This window comes from Galeopterus variegatus, unplaced genomic scaffold, assembly GCF_000696425.1.
Source record: "Galeopterus variegatus unplaced genomic scaffold, G_variegatus-3.0.2 Scaffold1363, whole genome shotgun sequence".
In the NCBI taxonomy this organism is placed as follows: Eukaryota; Metazoa; Chordata; class Mammalia; order Dermoptera; family Cynocephalidae; genus Galeopterus; species Galeopterus variegatus.
In genome coordinates, this window is record NW_007727474.1 from 106352 (window position 1) to 127527 (window position 21176).

The following is a 21176-nucleotide window of genomic DNA, read 5'->3' on the forward strand; positions in this document are numbered from 1 at the left end:
AATAAAGAGCAGCCAGCTAAGAAGACCTACATTTAGTCAAATCTCCAGTATTTAAGTTTCCAATACCGAGCTACTTTGAAGTTTGAACCTAACTACTAGAAACTACTAGGTTATACTATACCTCAAATAATTTGTGGGTATATTCCCTTAGGAATTAATTGGGGGTTCGGGGGTGCAGGGGAGTAACCTGATAAAAAGATGTGTATAGCAGTTCTATTTATAATAGGAAAAAGTGGGAAATAACCCAAATGCCCAACAATGTGGGGATGAGCAAACAAATTATGCAGATCAAAACAGTAACAGTAATGTGCAATTTAAAGAAATAAAGGATAATAATATTTAGAGAAAACATTCACAGAGAACAGTAAATATACTGCTGGCAACTCTAAAATTTATTCTATATTTATTCATAACAATCAGATGAAAGTTTGGAGCAATGGTAACAATTTAATGATTATTAGGTAGTTCTTTCTTTTACAAAGTTGTATCTACATCTTACACGAAGATAAAGAATCTTGGCTGAATTCTTCATTCTACTTGCCTCCTGGGTATCCTCATTAGATGAGGGGGTTAAATTAGAGTATATCTAAAGTCTGCTTAAGCTCTCGAAATTCTATGTACTTTCCTATTAGACCCACAAATTTACTGAGAACATTAAACATTGTCAGTTCTACAAACTACAAATCTTGGATTAGATTGCTGTTTTCAGGGTTTGGCCAGTTAGTTCAGTTGGTTAGAGTATGGTGCTGATAATTTTACGGTCCAGGATTTGATCCATGTACCAGCCAGCCACCAAAAAAAAAAAAAAAAAAACCCGATTGCTGTTTTAAACATTAGCCTGTTAGGGCCGGCCCCGTGGCTCACTCGGGAGAGTGCGGCGCTCCCACCGCAGGGATGGCCGGTGCGCTCACTGGCTGAGCGCGGTGTGGGCGACACTAAGCCAAGGGTTGCGATCCCCTTACCAGTCACGAAAATGGGGGAAAAAAAAACAACAAAAAAACATTATCCTGTACTGCTGTTTTAATTTTTACAGCGTATATAAGAAAATGAATTTGCACTGACATGACTACAATCTGGTTCGGATACCAAACATATCAAGCATCTAAATTCAACCCTAGCCTATGCAATCTTTAAAAATAACTTTATTACTATTAGAAGGCCATAATCAAGATTTGCTAATATATATATATTTTAAAGCCTTTTTCAAGTATTTCCCACTCAGGAATTAGGAGAAAAAAATTTTAAAAATTATAGAAATCATAATACCAATAATAGCAACATTAAAAATAACAACAATAACACATACTGTGTGTCTATTATGTGCCAGGCACTATCCTAAATGCCTTACTTGGATTTTTTTTCCCCATTTAATCCTAATGGTATCTCTCAGACTGACAGTGTATTCTAGTCTACAGATAAAGAAATTCAAAGTCAAGAGGGAATAAAAAATTTCCCCAAGGTCACCCAGCTAGAAAGAGCAGAGTTAGGACCTGGACCAAGTCTGTCAAACTCTAAAGCCCATGCTCTTAACCATTATACTACACTGCCTTTCTGACACAAGGTCAATATGAACCCTCTCCAAAATGTCTCTGAAAATAGTCTTTGTTTTTCTGATTCTTACTTTCCTCTCAATTATGAAGCATAAAGTTGAAATTAAAACCTCAATGTGACTTATAATCATTGGAAGTAAATGCTGGAGTTAACCTTCATTAAAACAGATCAGAAATACAGAATTAATTAAGCCCCATTCTTTGAATTAAATAAAATATAAACCATGCCAGGTTATATGATAAAGTTATGATGAGCAATAGAAAACAAAACATGCTCTGTGAGAATACATGGGTTTATGGGACAGAAACAGAAGCCACACCAATGGGTTGGAACGTGTTTAAAGTTGTGCTTTCAGCAGTATCTCCAATCGATGCTGGAAACTTCATAGTTCCCAGTAATGTGCGACAGCTTCTGAGACCCCACAAAAGCTCAATCAAACTCATCGTAACAATGATTGAGATAACAAACACCTTCAGTATATGATTGAAATCCCTAAACTGCAAGAGTATCCGTAATAACAGGGGAATTGGAGGAGTTACTTCTCTGACCATGAGTGAAAAATTTAGTCTCAACCTCCTATTTCCACAAGTTCAGGCCAATAATAATAAAAGAATAATGTGTGGAGAAATCTGCTCTGTCTTTGTCTTCTCAAACTAACCTTCTAAACAGGTGTATTAATGATAAATTTTTCTTGAAGGAACATTCTTTTCTTTTTGCTTTCCTAGGTTGCCAATTCAGTTAATTGCTCTATGCCAGTGGCAGTAAAAGGAATGTAGTGATCTGTTTAACCACAACCAAATGAAGCAACTTCTCAATTATTCACTTATTAAATTCAATACCGCTGAGGGGAAGAAGGAATATGGCACACTAACCATATTTAAATATTCAGAATTCACTCTGAATCACACCAAACATCACAACTACAAAACTGAATTAAACCATTTGTGTATCTGACATATGATATGATTAATATGAATTATGAAAATTTATTCTAAGTTGCCATGTAACAAAAAGCAATTTAAAGTTATTTTTGCATATCAATTACGTGAATTGAGTTCTCAAAGTTAGAAATTTCCACGTCACTGATAAAGTTCATTGTTTAATAAAACTCAAAGTTATGAAATTAAAAGTGTACTCCTAAGAGCACTGCATGAAATTTTAACAACGAAAGCCAACTTATAAACAAGCACCCTAAATTTACCAGCACAAAACCTTTAGGTACTCAATTTTTTCCATACAGAACATTCTCTCAAGTGGTAAGGTATTCATATGGTGAGGTACAGTGGGACTCTCATTATTTTGCTTGACATAGATCACTTAGTCTAGGTTAAGTAGTTATTTACATAAATATTTTAAAGTAAAAGTAGCAGCTGCTTCTGTTATTAAGTTTAAAAAACCCATTACATTTGCTAAATAACCAGCTGAAATACAACACACTGGAGATGTTATAAGGAAATTATAAAATATAATCATGTTAACTCAAAAACTGCCAATGTAACTTTCTCATTTCTCTGAATTAACCTGCTTTTAAAAGAAACATGAACTATAATAAAATTGAAAAGAAACTACTAAAAAGAAAAGTGGAATTCAAAATTATTAATCTGGGAAATCTAACTGAAAGAAATACTATTAATGAGAACATGGATGCTACACATTTTAATCACAGAAGTGAAATATCAACCATCCTGCAGCAAAAGGCTATTATTTTTGATGCATACCTCCTAATTTTCAGATTGTGAGGGTGTTTCCTGACTTCAGTTCTCACCAACAGCTGAGATAATAGGCGAGAAATGGGAAATGGGAGTGACAGGAGAGCCCAACAAACACAGAGACCAAAAGTAATGTGCCAGAGAGTTGGCCAGCATTGGAGAACAACCAGTGTTTCCTCCCAGTGGCATTAAAATAAGGTGAGATAAGATCAATAAACAGTGCTCCTGTGTATAATAATCTACATATGGCATACTTATATGCAAAACTGATGGGAGAAAACTGGCTCTTCCAAAGACTTAGGACTATCCTAGATAAGAAAAGATGGTAGTTAACAGAAGCACTGACAGAAGAGCCAGGTCAAGGTTTCCTTCCTTCAGGTTCTTACAAACTTTGAGAGTAGAGCTTTTAAACAACTCATTCACCTTGACCTACATTCATACAGACATTAAACATCAAATCAGAAGCCTCATCACCTAGGATTTTTGCAGACTGGTAGGTCTATGACCCTGAGCAGAAACTGCATTGGGTGGCTCTCAGTGTAATGTCCTGTCATACGTCAATCAACACAGTTCCTCAGAACAAAAGTTTCCTTTCTTTGCCACTCTCCTGGCAGCCTTAGTTATTGTTCTGTGTAACCTTGCTTAAGTGTGATAAGACAGTCACCCTCATAACGTGTTCCTCTCCCTGCAGTGGTCCCCTGACACATATGAAGCCCACCACACTGCGTAGTGTTACAGGGGGAATGCAGAGGGGACCCAGCAGAAGCCTCTACCTCTTTGAGTCATTTTGAAATGGAATCTTTTGTTCTGTGTCTCCACAGCAGCCAGAAAATTTGCTCGGAAAGAGACTGGACATCCTAATAGGCAAATCAAACACTTCAAAGTGGTATCATCAGCCCTCTCCTGTCTGCTTTTCCTGCTTCTCTAGAGAGAGGCCAGTCACCACTTTCTATTTCAGTCACACTATGGTTCTGTGGAAACTGTCATTTTCCTTTACTGCGGTTTCCAAGGCCCTAAAATAACCTTCTCATTAGCTTCACTCAAGTTCACTGTTAATATAAATAGGACAAAATAGCAGCCACATACAGAGCACTCTAAGGGAACATTATCAGCACTGCTCATCTATTTATGTTCTAAACAAATATTCAAAAGAGGGTGAGAAAAAAATCCTTGTTTTTTCATATTATCAGGAAATACACTGTGAATAATTTTTAACTTCCTGGAAATGAATTAAGATGATTGATAACTTTTAATTCGGTTTAGGCTTGAGTCTCTGTCACATCCAGGTGGCCACTAGCAGAAGCTTGAGTAATGTGGAAAATATGTCTGTGCAGCTGCTGGCAAAGAAGCAAAGTTATACTTCCTCAGAAACAGTGTGATAGAGTTCTTGCAAAGGAATGCAATGTTGGCTGATTTGTAAGCAGTATTGCCACTGGTATGCACCCTCAAATCCAACCCCAACACTCCCTGGCCATATTCCACTCTTGGACTGCATGGCTGAAGCTTATAAAAATAAAATGATTCCATTGCAGATCAGGTGCTCTTCTCTCCTGTCTGCCCTCCAGGACACATAAATGCTTAGGATGAGGAAGGAGAACTAGCTTTAAGGAATAGCAAACGATGCCACAGGATATGATAGGTTATCAATGATACCAGAGGACAAGATAGGTCAGCACTGCCCCCTTCACTAGTTAGTGGCTGTCTCATTAGCTCAGTTTTCTCAGCTAACTTTGCTTCAAACTTCAGCCTCAACTGTAGACTAAAGTTCATGAACAATAGTTAACTACCAGCGGGATTAGTGATTTTCACTATGCTTGGCTTACACAGAGGAATGCAAACATCTTTCCCTGGGAAGTTTCAGGACAGCTGATCAATCTGGAAAAAATTCTATCCTGGGTTGAAAAACCTTTTCTGTAAAGGGCCAGATAGTAAGTATTTTAGTCTTTGTGGGCCACATACAGTCTCTGTTGCAACTACTCAACTCTAGTTATAGTTCAAAAGCAACCACAGACAATGTCAACAAATGAGTGTGTCTATGTCCCAATAAAACTTTACTTATAAAAACAAGCAATGGGCTGGATTTGGCCCATAGGCTGTGGTTTGCTGACCCTTGCTCTATCTAATGGTTACACTGATAGTGCTATAAGAGTGACCAAGAAATGATGATGACCAGAACCAAGTTTTTCTGCCAAAACTAATCTATGATATTAGAAACCAGAACAGTGGTTACTTTTCATTGGTTCTGAGGGGTTGAGGGGGAGTACTGTAATTGAGAAGGAGCATGAAGATGTTTCTGAGTTACTGGTAATATTGTTTCTTGATGTGGGTGCTGTTTACATATGTGTATTCACTTTGTGTTCACTGAACTTTGTGAGAATTCATTTATGAGTTATATAGATGTCTGTGTTTATTTGGTACTTTGATGAACTATATATATTAAAAAGAGAATCAAATGTTCTAAAGAAGAAATCACTTTAAGAAAAATAAGGTGGAAAATCCTATATAAAGAGTGTAGATGTTGGGCAAGGTGTCTGTGGGTTCCCAGCTATGCAGTGAAGAAAGACATGGGACAATTTTTTTTTCAAGTGCACTTAAAATTTTTTTTTTAAAACACATAATATAAAATTTAAGATCTTAACCATTTTTAAGTATTTAGTTCAGTAGTGTTAAATATGAGGGATCTTCAAAAAAGTTCATGGAAAGATTTTTTATTATCATTTAGTTCCATTTTTTTCATGAACTTTTTGAAGTGCCCTCATATATTCACATTGTTGTAAAACAGATCTCCAGAATGTTTTCATCTTGCCAAACTATAACTCCTTCTCTCCCTCTCCTCCCAGCCCTTGGCAATACCATTCTACTTTCTATTTCTATGAGTTTGACTACTTTAGATATCTCATATAAGTGAAATCATACAGTATTTCTTTTTGAAATTAGCTTATTTTACTTAGCATAATGTGTTCAAGTTTCATCCTTGCTATAGCATGTGACAGGATTTCTTTCCTTTTTAAGGCTGATTAATATTCCACTGTATGTATATAACACATTTTGTTCATCCATTCACCTGACTATGAACATGGGGGCTGCTTTCACCTTTTGTCTATTGTGAATGGTGCTGCTATGAATATGGGTGTGCAAATATCTCTTTGAAATCCTGCTTTCAATTCTTTTGGATATAACCCAGAAGTGGGATTGCTGGATCATATGGCAGTTCTATTTTTAATTTTTTGAGGGCCCTCTACACTGTATTCTGTGGCAGCTGTGCCCTTTTACCAACAGTGCACCAGAGCTCCAATTTCTCCACATCCTTGTCAACACCTGTCATTTTCTGTTTTTTGGGTTTTTTTTTAAATAGCATAGGCCAATTTTTAAAAAGCCATTTATGAAGGTTAGCAAGGCCTTAAACTCTAAATATAAAGGCCTCCAAGAAAAGTGCCTTTAATCCTTATTGAAACTTTATGTTTATCCTAAAGACCAGAAATATCTGATATGACTTTACCTTCTTCACTCAAAGTTTAAGAATTTGTTCAAAGTTCCTAGCAAGTGAAATGTATGATAGCATACTAAAAGCAGCATAGTAAGAGGAACATTTTCAAATTACGTTTTCATAGTTTATTTGAAGTGCTATTCAAATATGTATCTCCCAGAAAAAGCAGTAATGTGACTACCAAAAGATCAATTATAGGTGAATACCTAATTTACTTCATTAACTTTGGTCCCACTACACTGGAAGAACTGGGAATTCCGCCAAATAGAACAAGTGGATTGGCACAGGTAGAAGCTAAAACTCTCAAAAGTAATGACACAAGCAGGAGTGTAAGTGACTAAGGTGTGAACTGAACCAGTGGAAGGTCAAACAAAGCCCAACTCCGGGAGCTACAGCATGTAGTTGGCTACCTTGTTCTTCCAGAAGGACTCGCACAGCTGAATTTTCCTCTACTTTTTTTCTGGCTGCTGCTTCTTCTTCATTAGACCATTGCATATGATCCCTATTTAAAAAGAAAAAGATTGTAAAACATGCTGGATAATTGAAGAAGTAAGAAAAAAGGCGACAGGGACTATATCTTTCATTCTAGATTAGTCAAAAACAAATGATACAAACTAATTCCATGTCAAATGAATACATTTTGTGTCAGATGTTCCTACAGATGGTGCTGGTACAACCCTGGAACTCCTACGGTTCTTCTGTTTAAATTTCGTTGTGCTGGAAGCCCCAGCCCCTTTGGCAAATGGCTGCCGAAGTAAAGTCCCCAGAGCACTTTGGTACATGATTATTTGGGTGCTGGTATGGTTTGCTGTTTTTTACTCTAAGGCTAAATTTATTTGCCTTTTTGTTAGTTTATGAACAGGGCATTCTTATTCTTTAATAGTTTTTTTTCTTCTTTTCTTTTTTTAAATGTTTCTTCCTCTGACTGGCTTTGCCATTGGAAGATCTGGAAAAACCATTTGGAAGAAGGAAATTCCATGTAGAACCTCTTTAAGGTTCTTTAACTGTCTCTTTCAGTTACAGGGCTTAGGCTGTCAGTGGAGCCCCTTGACCAGCAAAGATTAGAAAGGAACATATGTTGCTTCTTTGAATGTGGAGTTAACAAGGCTTTTATTTTTATATTCACTGAACTTTCTCAAGCTGGGTCCAAGAAAGAGTTCTTGGTGGTTTTCTCCTTGGCTGTGTTCCTGATTTACCCTTGGAGCCAGGCCAGGGTATGTTGAGGTGGTCTAGCACGTGGAAGTGGGGAGAGGGGAAATAGCTAGGAATGACTCCAACCCCTATCCCTTGTATTCCCAGGGCCTTCTCATATCCACTTGGGGGGAGAGGGAAGAAGTTTTTCTCTCTATTCCCTATAGTCTTGCTCACACCAAAATATATCAAGCCATAAAACCTAGCTGTTCAATCAGTTTTAGGGGATGTGGGGAAGGGCTTTTCCTTCTTTTCAAACAAAAAGGACTGTAGACCCTAGTTTCTCCCTAAGGGAGGAAGAAAAGGATTAAGGAGAGAAGTTGGAAGGATCCAGAGACTCACAGAAAGGCACTGGGTTTGGCTCGAGGATCCTTTTGATTTCAAAATTTCATTGCTAGCCTGACACCAAGGATCTCTGTAAAGCTAAAGAAGAGTCCAACACCCCCCAGGATTTTCAGGGCTTCAACTGAATGCCCAAGAAACTTTTCTCACATATCTGGCAAGTGGGGCTCCAGCTCTTGCAGATTGCAGTGCAGAAAGTGTAATCTTGTTGATATAGGGTTGTAAGACTGAACAATCCACAACAATCAAAACTTCTTCCCAGTTCATCTCGGGTCTTGTTGCTCATGACTCACCAAGAAGCACTGATGACATCTGTCTGTGTGTTTCGATCAATAGCCAGACATTAGCAAGAGATTCCAAACTGGAAGATGAAGACCAAACCAAGGATGATCACGTAAAATAGCAGGACTTGGTGGTGTTCGACAGCACCCACCAATTCAGTCACTGCAATAAGGAGAAGGAAGACTCCCACAGCAATGACTCCTCCTATGATGTGGATACTGGACATCAGACCCAGGCCCTTACCCCAGGCAGCCACTCCAATGAGCAACAAGCCCACCAGCATGTAGACCATGTTGAGAGCGCACAGCACATTCTTGCAGCAGGCAAAGTCATCACAAACCATCTCCCCAGCTCTGGTGACCAAAGTGGTCCCAAGGACTTGGGGGGAGGGTATTGGGGACCATCATCTAGGACCCCAACAGTTTCTGTCTCCTAATAGTTTTTTTTAATGCTCCTTTTACAACACTTATATGCTGATACTCTGCTGTCAAGGAGATGCAAGTTTTAAATTATTTTGTACTTACCCTGCAATTTTCCAAGTAACTTTAGATTTGTTTTTCTTACTAGCTACCTTCATTTCTATAAATGAATTCATTTATATTTAAATGGTAGAATTAACTAGATAGCATAGTTGGTTAGAGCACAGCCTTGTAACACCAAGGTCAAGGGTTTGGTTCCCTATGCCACAACCCCCCCCCCAAAAAAAACCCCTAAATGATAGAGTACTTGATATAGCATATAAAAGAATCACCTTTCTAACATCTGGCACTTTCTTTACATATTATATATTATATATAATTATATTAAATACATATTTATATTTATTTATATATATTAGTTTCAGAATTTATTCTGTATATGAGAAGATATTTTCTGCTGCAAAAATGTCTTTTTTGGAATAGAAGCAATACCTGTATACAAAAAAGGTAATTTTGCGGGGGTGGGTTTGTTTTTACAAAATTTGCATTTTTTTTTTTTTTTTGCAATAGGTTAGATAAGTGAGTGCAACAATTTCATGGAATAAACCACTTTTCTAAACAATAAAAAAATTATATACCCCACATTCACGTTTCATATAGCCTACTGACAGCTATAAGAAAAACCCCTAACACTATTATCATATGATATTTGGAGTCATCTGACTGATGAGAAGGGGTATATTATAAAATTCTTGGAGGTGCATTATTATGGTGACTGACAAACGTTAACTGAGCAGTTAACATGATCATAATTACTATAATAATAATTACTACCATTTATTATTTATTATGTGTCAGGTATTGTGCTAAGCACATTAAATACACACCTATATGTCTTATTTAATCCTTTCAAAAACCCTATGTGTGGGGGGTTATAATCATGCTCATTCTGCATATGAGGAAACAGAAATTTAGTAATTTACATAAGGTCATATAGCCAGGAAGGGACAGAACCAGAATTCAAATCCAGGTTTGTGTCACTTCAAAGCCCATCTTCTCCACCATTAGTCTGTTATTGTCTACCAAGGCAGTGGGGGATATTGAGAGAGTTACAACCTAATCCTTGCCTGTCATGGGTTTATATTCTCCTAATGCAGGCTAATAAACAAAAAGTAAATAACAGAATGGAGAATACATGGTTAGCACCTGAGGAGTGGAAGTGTAGCCAATTAATGCTACTGGGACAAATAGGAAGGCTTATGAGGAAGGTGTGAGGAACACTTACTCTATTTTATGGAATAACGTGTTACTCGACTCTGGAATTGCAATAAAGCCAATTGAGATCTTAAAATAAAATTTAAAAAAACATAAATAAAAATAAAAAGAGAAAGGTGGATTTGGGCTCAGGTTTGGGGAAAAAGAAATTACTTGTGGGAAATTACTTGTTAAGAAGCTGGCAGGATGGATCGCATATACAGGATACAATGAAAAAAAGCCATTTTGACTGGTGCTCTTGGGTAACTGCAGATGAAGGTGGGAGCTGGGTAATGGTCAGATTTCAGATCTTAAATGTGGGGCTGACATGTTAAGCAGTATGCAAAACACAATGAAGTGGGGAAGGACTGGAGGAAGGGAAACCAATTAGACTGTTTCAATGGTTTAGGAGTAATGGGTCCCAGGTCTAACATGGTGGCAATGGGAAACAGAAAGGAAGAATGGAGGTGGAGACTGAAAAAACTGTAGTCATGACCTGGAGATTAACTGGAAACTGGAGAAGAAGAATAATAGGAATGATTCCAAGGTCTTAAAACTGAGTATCTAGAAAATTGGGTGTAATAATGACAAAATAAGGAGTTTCTTTGAGTAGAATGGTGATAAACTTGGTACTATTTTAAGTCATGTTTATGCAGTCAGATATGAGAGGGTATATTCCAATGATCTGGCTATCACCACTGAAAGGTGAGAAACTGTTTTCTTTTTAAAGGGATCAAAATTGGTATACTGGCGTCTCCAGGGAAAGCAAATGATAATGTAAAAATCAGAATTCCACAGATGAAAATTTAACCACTAGTATTTGAATAAAACCCAATCATTTACAACACAAATAAGCAGCTTTGTCGTTTGCTTTAATGAATGAGATTAAAATAGATTTTTGTTTTGACTTATTTTAATATATGTGGGTAATCACATATAAATCGGGGCTAGCAACTATACTTTATATTCTGTATATATAAATACATATAGAATACTATTATACAACAGTTATGACATTAAAGGCAACATGTCATTTATTGAAAAAATAGTATTACTAAGGCTGGGAATGAGTTTCTCATCTATAAATTTCTACAACACATAAAAAAGAAAATAGAACAATCCATTTCCTTGTAAAGAATCAATCTGTAAGACAATGAGAGTATATGTGGTCTTCAGCTTTAAGCATTTGTTTCAAACTGTTAATTTAACTTGCTACTTAAGTATTTAATAGATTTAGCTATTTCTTAAATTGCTCTAACTTCCTTACACTGTTCTTTATGTTGCTTCATTTTCTTAATTGCTAAATGAGGGGAATATTATACCCTAAGCTCCTGTAGAACAGATTTTTCCAGTGTACAGTTACGGAATCCCTAGAGGAACCTACAAAATGTTCCTACTGTATTTACGGGGACTTCCTCCAGACCTGCTGCTTTATGGCAGTTCTTTATGTTAGAAGAGCCTGATTCATGTATACCAAAAACCAAGAGCCAGCAATAAGAATTATTCAAGATTTTATAAGTAATAAATACAACTACTATAGAATTTAAGCACAGAGACAAATAACTAATAAACAATCTGAAAATAATAAGGTATTTAACAACAACAATAAAAAACAAAGGAAAAAATGGTTCATACTGCTTGGTCTTCTGGGAATTTATTGCAACAAAGTAACTCAAAAGAAGTTCTATACAAAGAAATATCTGTACAAAGATATTCATTGGAACACTAAATATAATAGCAAAAAATTAGAAACCTCAGTGATGGGGAATGAAAAAATTATGGTAACTCAAAGGAATATTATGCAGACATTTAAAATAATAAATATGACTATTATGTGACAATACGGAAAAGTGTTTATGAAATAACATGAGGTTAAAAAAGCAGATCTCAAATTGTATATGTATTATAATTACAACTGTTTGAAATATGCTACTCAGAACAGACAGCAATTTAAAACTTAGATTATTTCTGAAATTTTCCATTTAATATTTTCGGACTGCTGTTGACCATGGATAACTGAAACTGCTAAAAGCACAAAAACTGTGACAGGGTGTGGGGGTGGGGGAACTACTGTATAAGACTTGTGATTTGGGCCATGACAGAGTATATGGTAATGGATTTCTCCTCCTGCTACAAACAATTGTACAACTGAATAAAATATATGAAGTAACTGTTTTCAGGCATTTGGCTACACTTCAGACAGTGTAGGACTGTGATCCTTAATAAAAGAAGAGAAACACAAAAGGTAAGTTCCAACATTCACCCAATCATTCTGTCTGGGGACACATTCTAGACTGTGGTGAGAGAGGTGGAGCCCAAGCAGAGAGTGGTTGTCTCACTGAATGATAGTTTCCTAAGTTAAGAAGGCAGAGATCAGGTTCACAGTTGCTGAGGTGGTGAGGGTTAGTGCATCAGAATACCAAAGAAGAGGGAGCTGCACAGAAGGAAGGGCCCCTGAGTCTGCAAGAGAATTCCCTTAGCATTTTTATCCAGTGCTGGCTGCTTATCCACAGGGCAAGACTCCACAGGGCCTAAAAGAGAGGATTCTGCAGACGAGGGTGGAGGAACAAGAACTGACTGGATATAGAGAGTGCAGTGCTTGAAGTTCTCGCTAAGTCAGAGTGGAGAGATCTCTCTGAACACCTTGGGTATTCAGTTAAGACTCCAGAAATGCCATGCCATTGGAATAAGAGCCACATTAGATTCAGGACAATACCAAAATAGTCCCACCCTGACAACACCTAAAATCAAACATGACCCATGCAAGAGCCGGCAATAATTTAAGTCAACATCTTCAAAGGAAAACAACATAATCCAGACTCCATACATGATATCATCCATAATGATGACCATACAATCAAAAATGATTAGACATGTGAAGCAAGAGAAAAGGTAGTCAGTAAATGTAGACTTTGAGAGAACCAAATATTGGAATTAGTTCACAAAGACTTTAAAATAGCTTTAAAAATAAGTTCAAAGATTTAAAGGAAAATATGGACAGAATGAATGGACGGGGAAAATCTTAGCCAAGAAATGGAAACTATTTTTTTTAAAAAGGAAAGTCTAGAACACACCCATATATAATATCTGAAATATGAAATTTACTGGGTAGGCTTAACAATTGATGTAAACTGCAGAAGAAAGGATAAGTAAACTTTAAGACAGGTATAGAAATTATCCAAACTGAAGAATAAAGAGAAAAAAAGATTGACAAAAAATGTATGAGTCTCAGTAACCTGTGGGATAATTCCAATTGGTCTAATAAACATAAGTTGAAGTCCCAGAGATAAGAGGAGAGAGAGAGAGACAGTGGATAAGATAAAAACTGAAAAAATACTAACTGAAAAATTTCCCAAATTTGATTATAAAAACAAAAAAAAAAGCAACAGCAGCATCAGCAACCAACAAATCCAGGAAGCACAGCAAACCCCAGGGGACATAAATACAAAGAAAACCGCTAAGAACTAGAGATAAAGAGAAATCTTTTTTTTTTTTTGTCTTTTTCCGTGTCCGGCAACAGATCGCAACCCTCAGTGTTGCCCCCGTACCGGACCGGGGACCGGCAACGGGATCGCAACCCTCGGTGTTGCTCCCGCGCCTCGCTCAGCCAGTGAGCGGGAACCGGTCTGTATGTGGGATCCGAACCCTCGGGCGGGAGCGCCACCGCGCTTCCCAAGCGGCGCACTATCCAGTGCGCCACCGGGCCGGCCAAAGAGAAATCTTGTAAGTACTTATTACATACAGGGGAAAAGAAATACAGCTGATTTCTTCCTTTATTTTAAAATTTTGAAAGATCAGAAACAATGATAATGGAGGCCAGAAGACAAAGTAATGACATCTTTAAAGTGCTGGGAAAAAAAAAAAAATCTGTCAACCTAGAATTCTGTATACAGCATAAAGTCTTTCAGAATTTTAAAATAAAGACATTTTCAGATAAACAAAATTTGAGGGAATTTGTCACCAGCAGAACCTGCTCTATAAAGTGTTAAAGCTCTTCAGGATAAAGAAAAATGGTACCTGATAGAGACTCAGATCTCTAAGGTAGAAGAGACCAGAAGTGATAAATATGCAGGTAACTATAAAAGGCAGTATAATTATTTTTTTAATTTCTTAAAAAAAAAGCCAAATTGCTAACTATATACAGCAAAAATAGTAACAATGATTGTAGCACTTATATAGAGAGGTAAACTATATGACAACAATAGCACAAATGTTGGAGGAAGATAAGTGGAATCATATTGCTGTAATGTTCTTATATTTTATGTTAGGTGGAACAATATTAACTCTAAGTAGACTGTATTAAGTTGAGGAAGCATATTGTAATCTCTATAACTGTGGTTCCCAAAGTGGGGTCCCTTCTTTTAGGTGGTCCACTAAGTCAAAACTATTCTCATAATAATAATATATTTTGCCTCTTTCACCATGTTGACATTTGCACAAAGGGTATAAAAACAACGATGGGTAAAACTGCAACTGCCTTAGCGTAAAACAAGGCAGTGGCATCAAAATGTATTCGCTACCATGATCCAGTGGGTAGTAAAGAATACACCAATTTTTGTAAAATAAAATAAGAATTGTTTTTAATTTCTCTGATTGATAAAGCAGTAAAAATTACTAATTTTATACAATACTGACCCTTGAATATTTACATTTGAATATTTATAAATTTATAAAACATTGACTCTTTTTAATATTCTGTGACAAAATGGAAAGCATGCCAAAGCACTTCTGCCGCATATGAAGTACAGTGACTGACTTGAGGAAAAGCACTCATATGAGATGAACTGTAAACTGAACTAGCTGCTTTTTTCATGGAATGCTATTTTTACTTGTAAGAGCTACTGTAGATAAAACTATAGTTATTAAGACTTGGGTATTTGGCATCTATTTTCTCCAAAATAAATGAGCCTAACATTTCAAGAAAAACAAATGACAGTAGTTGTTGCCAAAGATAAATTTTGTGCTTTTGAAAAAATATTAGAATTTTGGAAAACTTGTGTCCATCACCATGAGTTTGATAGCTTCTTAATACTTACAGATTATCCTAATGAGACTAATGGTAATATAAACAAATGTGATTTTTAAATATTGTACAATGAAATGTTTCAACATTTGGAAGATCTACATAAAACAGGAAAGTAATCTTTCCCAAATTATCCATTCATGGTATTATAAAATGATGCATGGGTAAAGGATCCACCCAGAGTACAAGGTGTACCCGTAGATTATAATATAGCAGAATATGAAAAGTTAATTGATATGGTTTCACATTCCATATTGAAACTAAGAAATTGCTACTTTTGAGTTTTAGTATAATATCAAGAAAATTATCTACAATAATCTGAAAAGGCTATTAAAAACTACTCTCTTTTACAAGCACATATCTGTGTAAGGCCAAATTTTCCTCACATAATTCAGCCTGCACAACATGTCACAAAAATTGAATGCAGAAGCAGATATGAGAATACAGCTTTTTCCAATAAGCCAGACACTAAAGAGATTTGCGAACACTTAAAACAATGCCACTCTTTGCACTACATTTTTGGGAACATAAAGTTATTTTCATTAAAATATGTAATGTATGTGAACATGTAATGGGTTTATTATTGTTTTAAAATAAATTAATAAATATTTTAAATGTTTTAATTTCTAATATGGAAAATATCAATCGATATAATCTACATAAATCAAACATCTTTGAGATCCTTAATGATTAAAGAGTATAAAGGGATACTGAGATCAAAATGTTTGAAATTATTGCTCTAGAATAACCCCTAAAAATAATGCAAAGATACACAGCTAAAAAGCCAGTAAGAGAATACAAAAAAAGTATTTGATTTATACAAAGAACGCAAGAAAAAAGGAATAGAGGAGAAAAGAACAGATGAGATAAAAAAAAAAAAAGATAATCAAACAAAATTGTAGTAATTTACAATGCTACCAGAACTAGGTGCCATCTTAAGTTTCTATTGTTTTTTTCTTCCTCTTTTTTTTTTTTTTGGTGCTAATTTAATAGATCTAAAATGGTAACTTATAGCTTTAATTTTTAAATCTTTTACTGTTGAATATTTTTCCATATGCTCACATGTACTTCTTCTTGGGTCAACTTCCTATGTCCATCACCCATTTATCCATATAACAAAAGGTTTTAATGTTTTTCTAATAGTATAACGAATACTTTATATGTTAACCTTGATGTATGGCAGTGGAAAATCATTTAAATTTTCTGTGTCTCTCAGTTTTTGTATAATATTCTCAAAGCAGTGTAGAAACTAAGATTAAGTACTCTGAAATTAAAATTATTCTATTCCATCAAATCTAAGATAACATTATTTTCTGTACTAGTAAGAAAGGAAAAACATTTCCAATTACAATTTTAAGATGCCATCAGTTGTAAGAAGTGTCATGATTTCAGAGATGTTAATTAGTAAAAAAAACAAAGTGAGTCTCAGAATGGGCGAAATATAGCTATTATGGGCTTATCATCTAATAATTGAACTAACTTCAATTAAGTCTTCTTTTCTATTATTGATGCTAATTTATATTTCTGACTACTGTCTGTCCACTTCTCTTCTTGGCTGTAATAAATGTTTTAGTTGATTATTGTTATTAGTAAATCAGTTCCTTATTTAGGAATGAGTGACTAACAAGACACAAACAGAAAGAACCAATGCATCCCCACTTCTGTATACAATGGAATGGAAGTCACAGATGCTGGAAGAAACAGATATCTATTTCTCTCACTAAACACTTATCGGGAAGCTATATTGGTCAGGCACTGAGCTGTGAATTGGGGACACAAAAATGAAGATTTGGTAGAACTCAAAATTTTGAGAAGTCGTAATTGATATTAAAAAATACAGAATTTATCATCAGGTAGATAACAAGGCAAGATGGGAATGGGTACTTAAGGGGAGGTATTATTATTTTTTAATTAAAATTTAAACAATACCAATGCACATAAAATATAAAGTTTCACTCTACCTCTCTCCCGATTCCCATCCCTGAGATAAACGCCGTTATCAGGATGTGGATCTTTCCAGACTTTTATCTCTATGTATATAAAAACAAAGATATGTATATACGAATACATGTAGCACAGGTACAATAATTCCTTAACAAAAATGAGGTCATATTAGAGATATTTTTCTGCAACTTGCTTTTTTCATTTAACGACATATCATAGCCATATCTTGATAGCAGTATACATAGATCTCTCATTTTTATTAACTGCTACCTTATTTTCCAACATATGGCTATAACCACATTTTTTAACACCTTTATTGAGGTGTAGCTGAATACAGTAAACTGCACATATTTAAAGTCTACCATCACCACAATCAAGATAATGAACATATTCATCACCATCAAAAGTTTCCTTGTGCCCCTTTGTAATTTCTCCTAATCCTCCCCTTCTCGCCACTCCACCCCTACCCCCACCCCACCAGCAACCACTGATCTGCCTTTTCTCTATACAGATTAGTTCATATTTTCTAGTGCAGTACAAGAAAGCGTAGTATGTACTCTTTTTTTCTAGCTTTGTTCACTCAGGATAATTAATCTGAATTTCATCCACGTTGTTGTATGTGTCAATAGTAGGTATGTGTTTAACCTTTTAAGAAACTGCCAAGTTGCATTCCAAAGTGACTATAACATTTTATACTCACACCAGCAGTGTAAGAAAGTTCTAGTTCCTCTACATCCCCACCAACATTTGGTATGCTCAGTATTTTGAATGTGACTATTCTAATAGGTGTGTTGTGCTATTTCATTGTGACTTTAATTTGCACTTCCCTAAGACTATGATGTTGAGCATCTTTTCATGTGCTTATTTACCATCTATGTATCTTTTTTGGTGAAGTATCTGTTAAAATAGCTTGTTCATTTTTACTGGGTTATTTGTTTTCCTATTATTGAATTTTGAGAGCTTTTATATATTCTTTTTAGTTTTTTCGTTATGTTTTGGTTTTGGTGGCTGGATGGTATAGGGATTGAACCCTGGACCTTAATGTTATCAGAACAATGCTCTAACCAAAGGAGCTAACTGGCCAGCCTTATATATTCTGGATCTTTCATAAGCAGCAACAATAAAAAACCCCAAACTACTGATACATGTAACATGGATAAATTTCACAATAGTTAGGCTGAGTGAAAGAGGCTAGACAAAAAGAGAATACAATGATTCCTTTTATATAAAATATTAAAACATGCAAACGAATCCACAGTGAATTCTATGTTCTTTCTTTCTTTTTTTTTTTCCTTTTTGTCTTTTTTCATGTCCGGCAACAGATTGCAACCCTCAGTGTCGCGCCCGTACCGGACCAGGACCAGCAACGGGATCGCAACCCTCGGCGCTGCACCCGTACCTCGCTCAGCCAGTGAGCGGGAACCGGTCTATATGTGGGATCCGAACCCTCGGCGGGAGCGCCACTGCGCTCCCAAGCAGCACACTGTAGCAGTGCGCCACCGGGCCGGCCCGAATTCTATGTTCTTTCTCCCTCCTCCTTTTTTTCCTTTCTCTTGTTTTGCAGGTAAATTTTCCTTGACACCCCCCCTTTTCAGAGACCTGTTTATCTTTCCCTGTAAGCCCCTTTTCAAAGGCTAGGCATTATGTATTTCTCCCTTTTTCTGTAGTCTGAGGGTGGCAGGGAGGGAGCACTGATGTGCTCCACTGGGTAGTAGGCATTCCACTGTACCACTGTCGATGCCATCTATGATGTCATGATGGTAGCAGCTATCAACATTGCAGCTCACAGATTGGACAGTCCCCAGGATCTCTTTAATAGTTCCAGGGAGCTCTCTGGCTAAAAAGCAGTGATAAACCTGACAGCCAATGTTGACAATCTCATTAAAAGTAATATTTTACTGTGCTTAATGTTTTTCTGTTTCTTACTGTCCCTGGGTGTTTCCTTGAGGGCTTTGATGAACAGGACAGAGGCAGAAAGAACCACTTCAATCTTGGCCTCCTGTCCTGAATGGTCAGTTTCACTGTAATACTTAGACCCTTCTAGTCACCAGTAGCCTTGTGGTGTCAGCATCCAATTTTTTTGGGAGACAGACCTAGGGAGACAATCTGGGAAGCCAGAGCAGACACGGCACTGACTTCCCCACTGGTGCACCTCAGGCAGATCACTTTGCCATCACTGGGGTTGAACAGCAGAGGTGGCTGGTGTCAACTGAATGTGGATGTGGGAAAGCTAAAAAAAGCTCACCTTGGCTTTCTCCAAGTTGAAAGCTGAAAAATTGAGTCTGCCTTTTATGTTGTTGTTTTTGAAATTCATTAAGTCCTGTGCTAGGTTTCACTAACCTAGTTAGGATGTGTCCTATTCCTAAGGGGAGTTTTTCTTGGGCTTTGGATAGTTTCCTCAATTCAGCACAGAACCCTGGAAAATGGTGAGCCCTCTGATTTTCCCTGATCTTCTGAGACCTCAACTATTGCTGCAATAGGTGAGAACATTTATTTTCAAGGGTTCATTTTCAACCTTTGCCAGGGCTGCATAATTGGTATTAGTAAGAAGTCTTACGATAGGCTGGCTGACTTTCTTCCCCTAGTACTGTTTCTGAGGGACATAGGTGGGATTAGGAGCCACCCTGAGCTACACAAGAATCTACAATTTCTTTCCTTCGTCACTAATTTTATATATTTATGGCTTTTGGGGGTTGCTGTTGGTATAATTTTGCTTTCTCTTACTATTTCTTATTCATTTTGTTGGAGGAAGAATACTCTGTTTTTAAGATTCATCTCATCTTCTTTATCTGGAAAACTCCAGCTTATTGTTGAAATAGACTACAGCTCCTTTAGAGCAGTGATCATCTCCTAGTCCTCTCTTGGGTACTTCACAGAACCTAGCCAAGTGATGAACACGTATCAATATATAACAAATACTGGGGATAAAGGATACCATTCCATATTCTATAAAGATTAATTCTAAGTATCTGAAACAGAATCAAATTAATTTTCCAAAATACTTCTTTGATCACATTACTCATTCAGTTCAAAATGTAAAACTTCTTTTCCAACTGGGATGGTCTATTTACTTGCTTTGGAATGTAAGCTTACTTCAAAAATTTCATGGAAAAATAGAATGAAAAGATAATTTGAATCTTTCCAAGAACGTTTTGAAGTACCCTCATATCTCATGTATTTATGTCCAAATCCAGATCTTTGTTCATGCTACCACTTGTGTAAAGCAAACGATCTTTACTATTCAAATACTCCACATCTTTCAAAGTTCAGGTTAAATTCTATCTGCTCTTCCACCCCCACCTTGGAAATCTCTTCCTATTCTGAATTCCTATGGTTTTTACTGTCTTTTTTCACTTACCATGACCTTGCATTGGTCTTCATATTGTTTGTTTATTCTTGGGTATATATCTCAATTCTCCATATGATAATGATAAAATAAAAATAATGCTATTTAGTGAGCACTTACTACTATTAAGAGCTTTGCATGTATTACCTCCTTTAATACAAAGATTCCATGAAGGAACTTGCTAAAGTTCACATAGCTGTAAAAGAATAGACAGGATTGAAATCCAGATTTTTATTTTTGGATTCTAAAGCCTATGTTTAGCCACTAAATTAACTTTCTAGCTGTAATTTCTAGTAGACAGGAACTGGATTTTATATTTCTCTCTACTGATTGACATAACATATTTATTAGGTGCTCATTTTATATAGAATATAGCTTTGAAACAGACATATTAAGCTCTCCTCTGAAGAATCATACAGTCTAATAATAAAGGGAAAACAAATATATAAATAACTAAGATACATGTTATTAGAAAATGGTAATAATGGGCTGGCCAGCTGCTCACTTGGTTAGATCATGGTACTGATAACACCAAGGTCAAGGGTTTGGATCCCTGTACCAGCCAGCCATCAAAAAAAAAAAAAAAAAAAAAAAAGAAAAAAAAAAAAAAAAAAGGAAAAAAAAAAAA

General features: G+C 36.1%; 1 protein-coding gene and 1 pseudogene across 2 annotated transcripts in view; both read right to left on the reverse strand.

Moving 5' to 3' along the window:
* Positions 1 to 21176, reverse strand: part of METTL8 (methyltransferase like 8) — an 86598-nt gene that overhangs the window by 17520 nt on the left and 47902 nt on the right. For both annotated transcript variants that reach the window (XM_008576530.1, XM_008576531.1), the window contains one exon: positions 7158 to 7249. In XM_008576530.1, coding sequence (XP_008574752.1) covers positions 7158 to 7249 — 92 coding nt within the window. The remainder of the gene's footprint in view (positions 1 to 7157; positions 7250 to 21176) is intronic.
* On the reverse strand, positions 8277 to 8986 carry LOC103593532 (annotated as a pseudogene).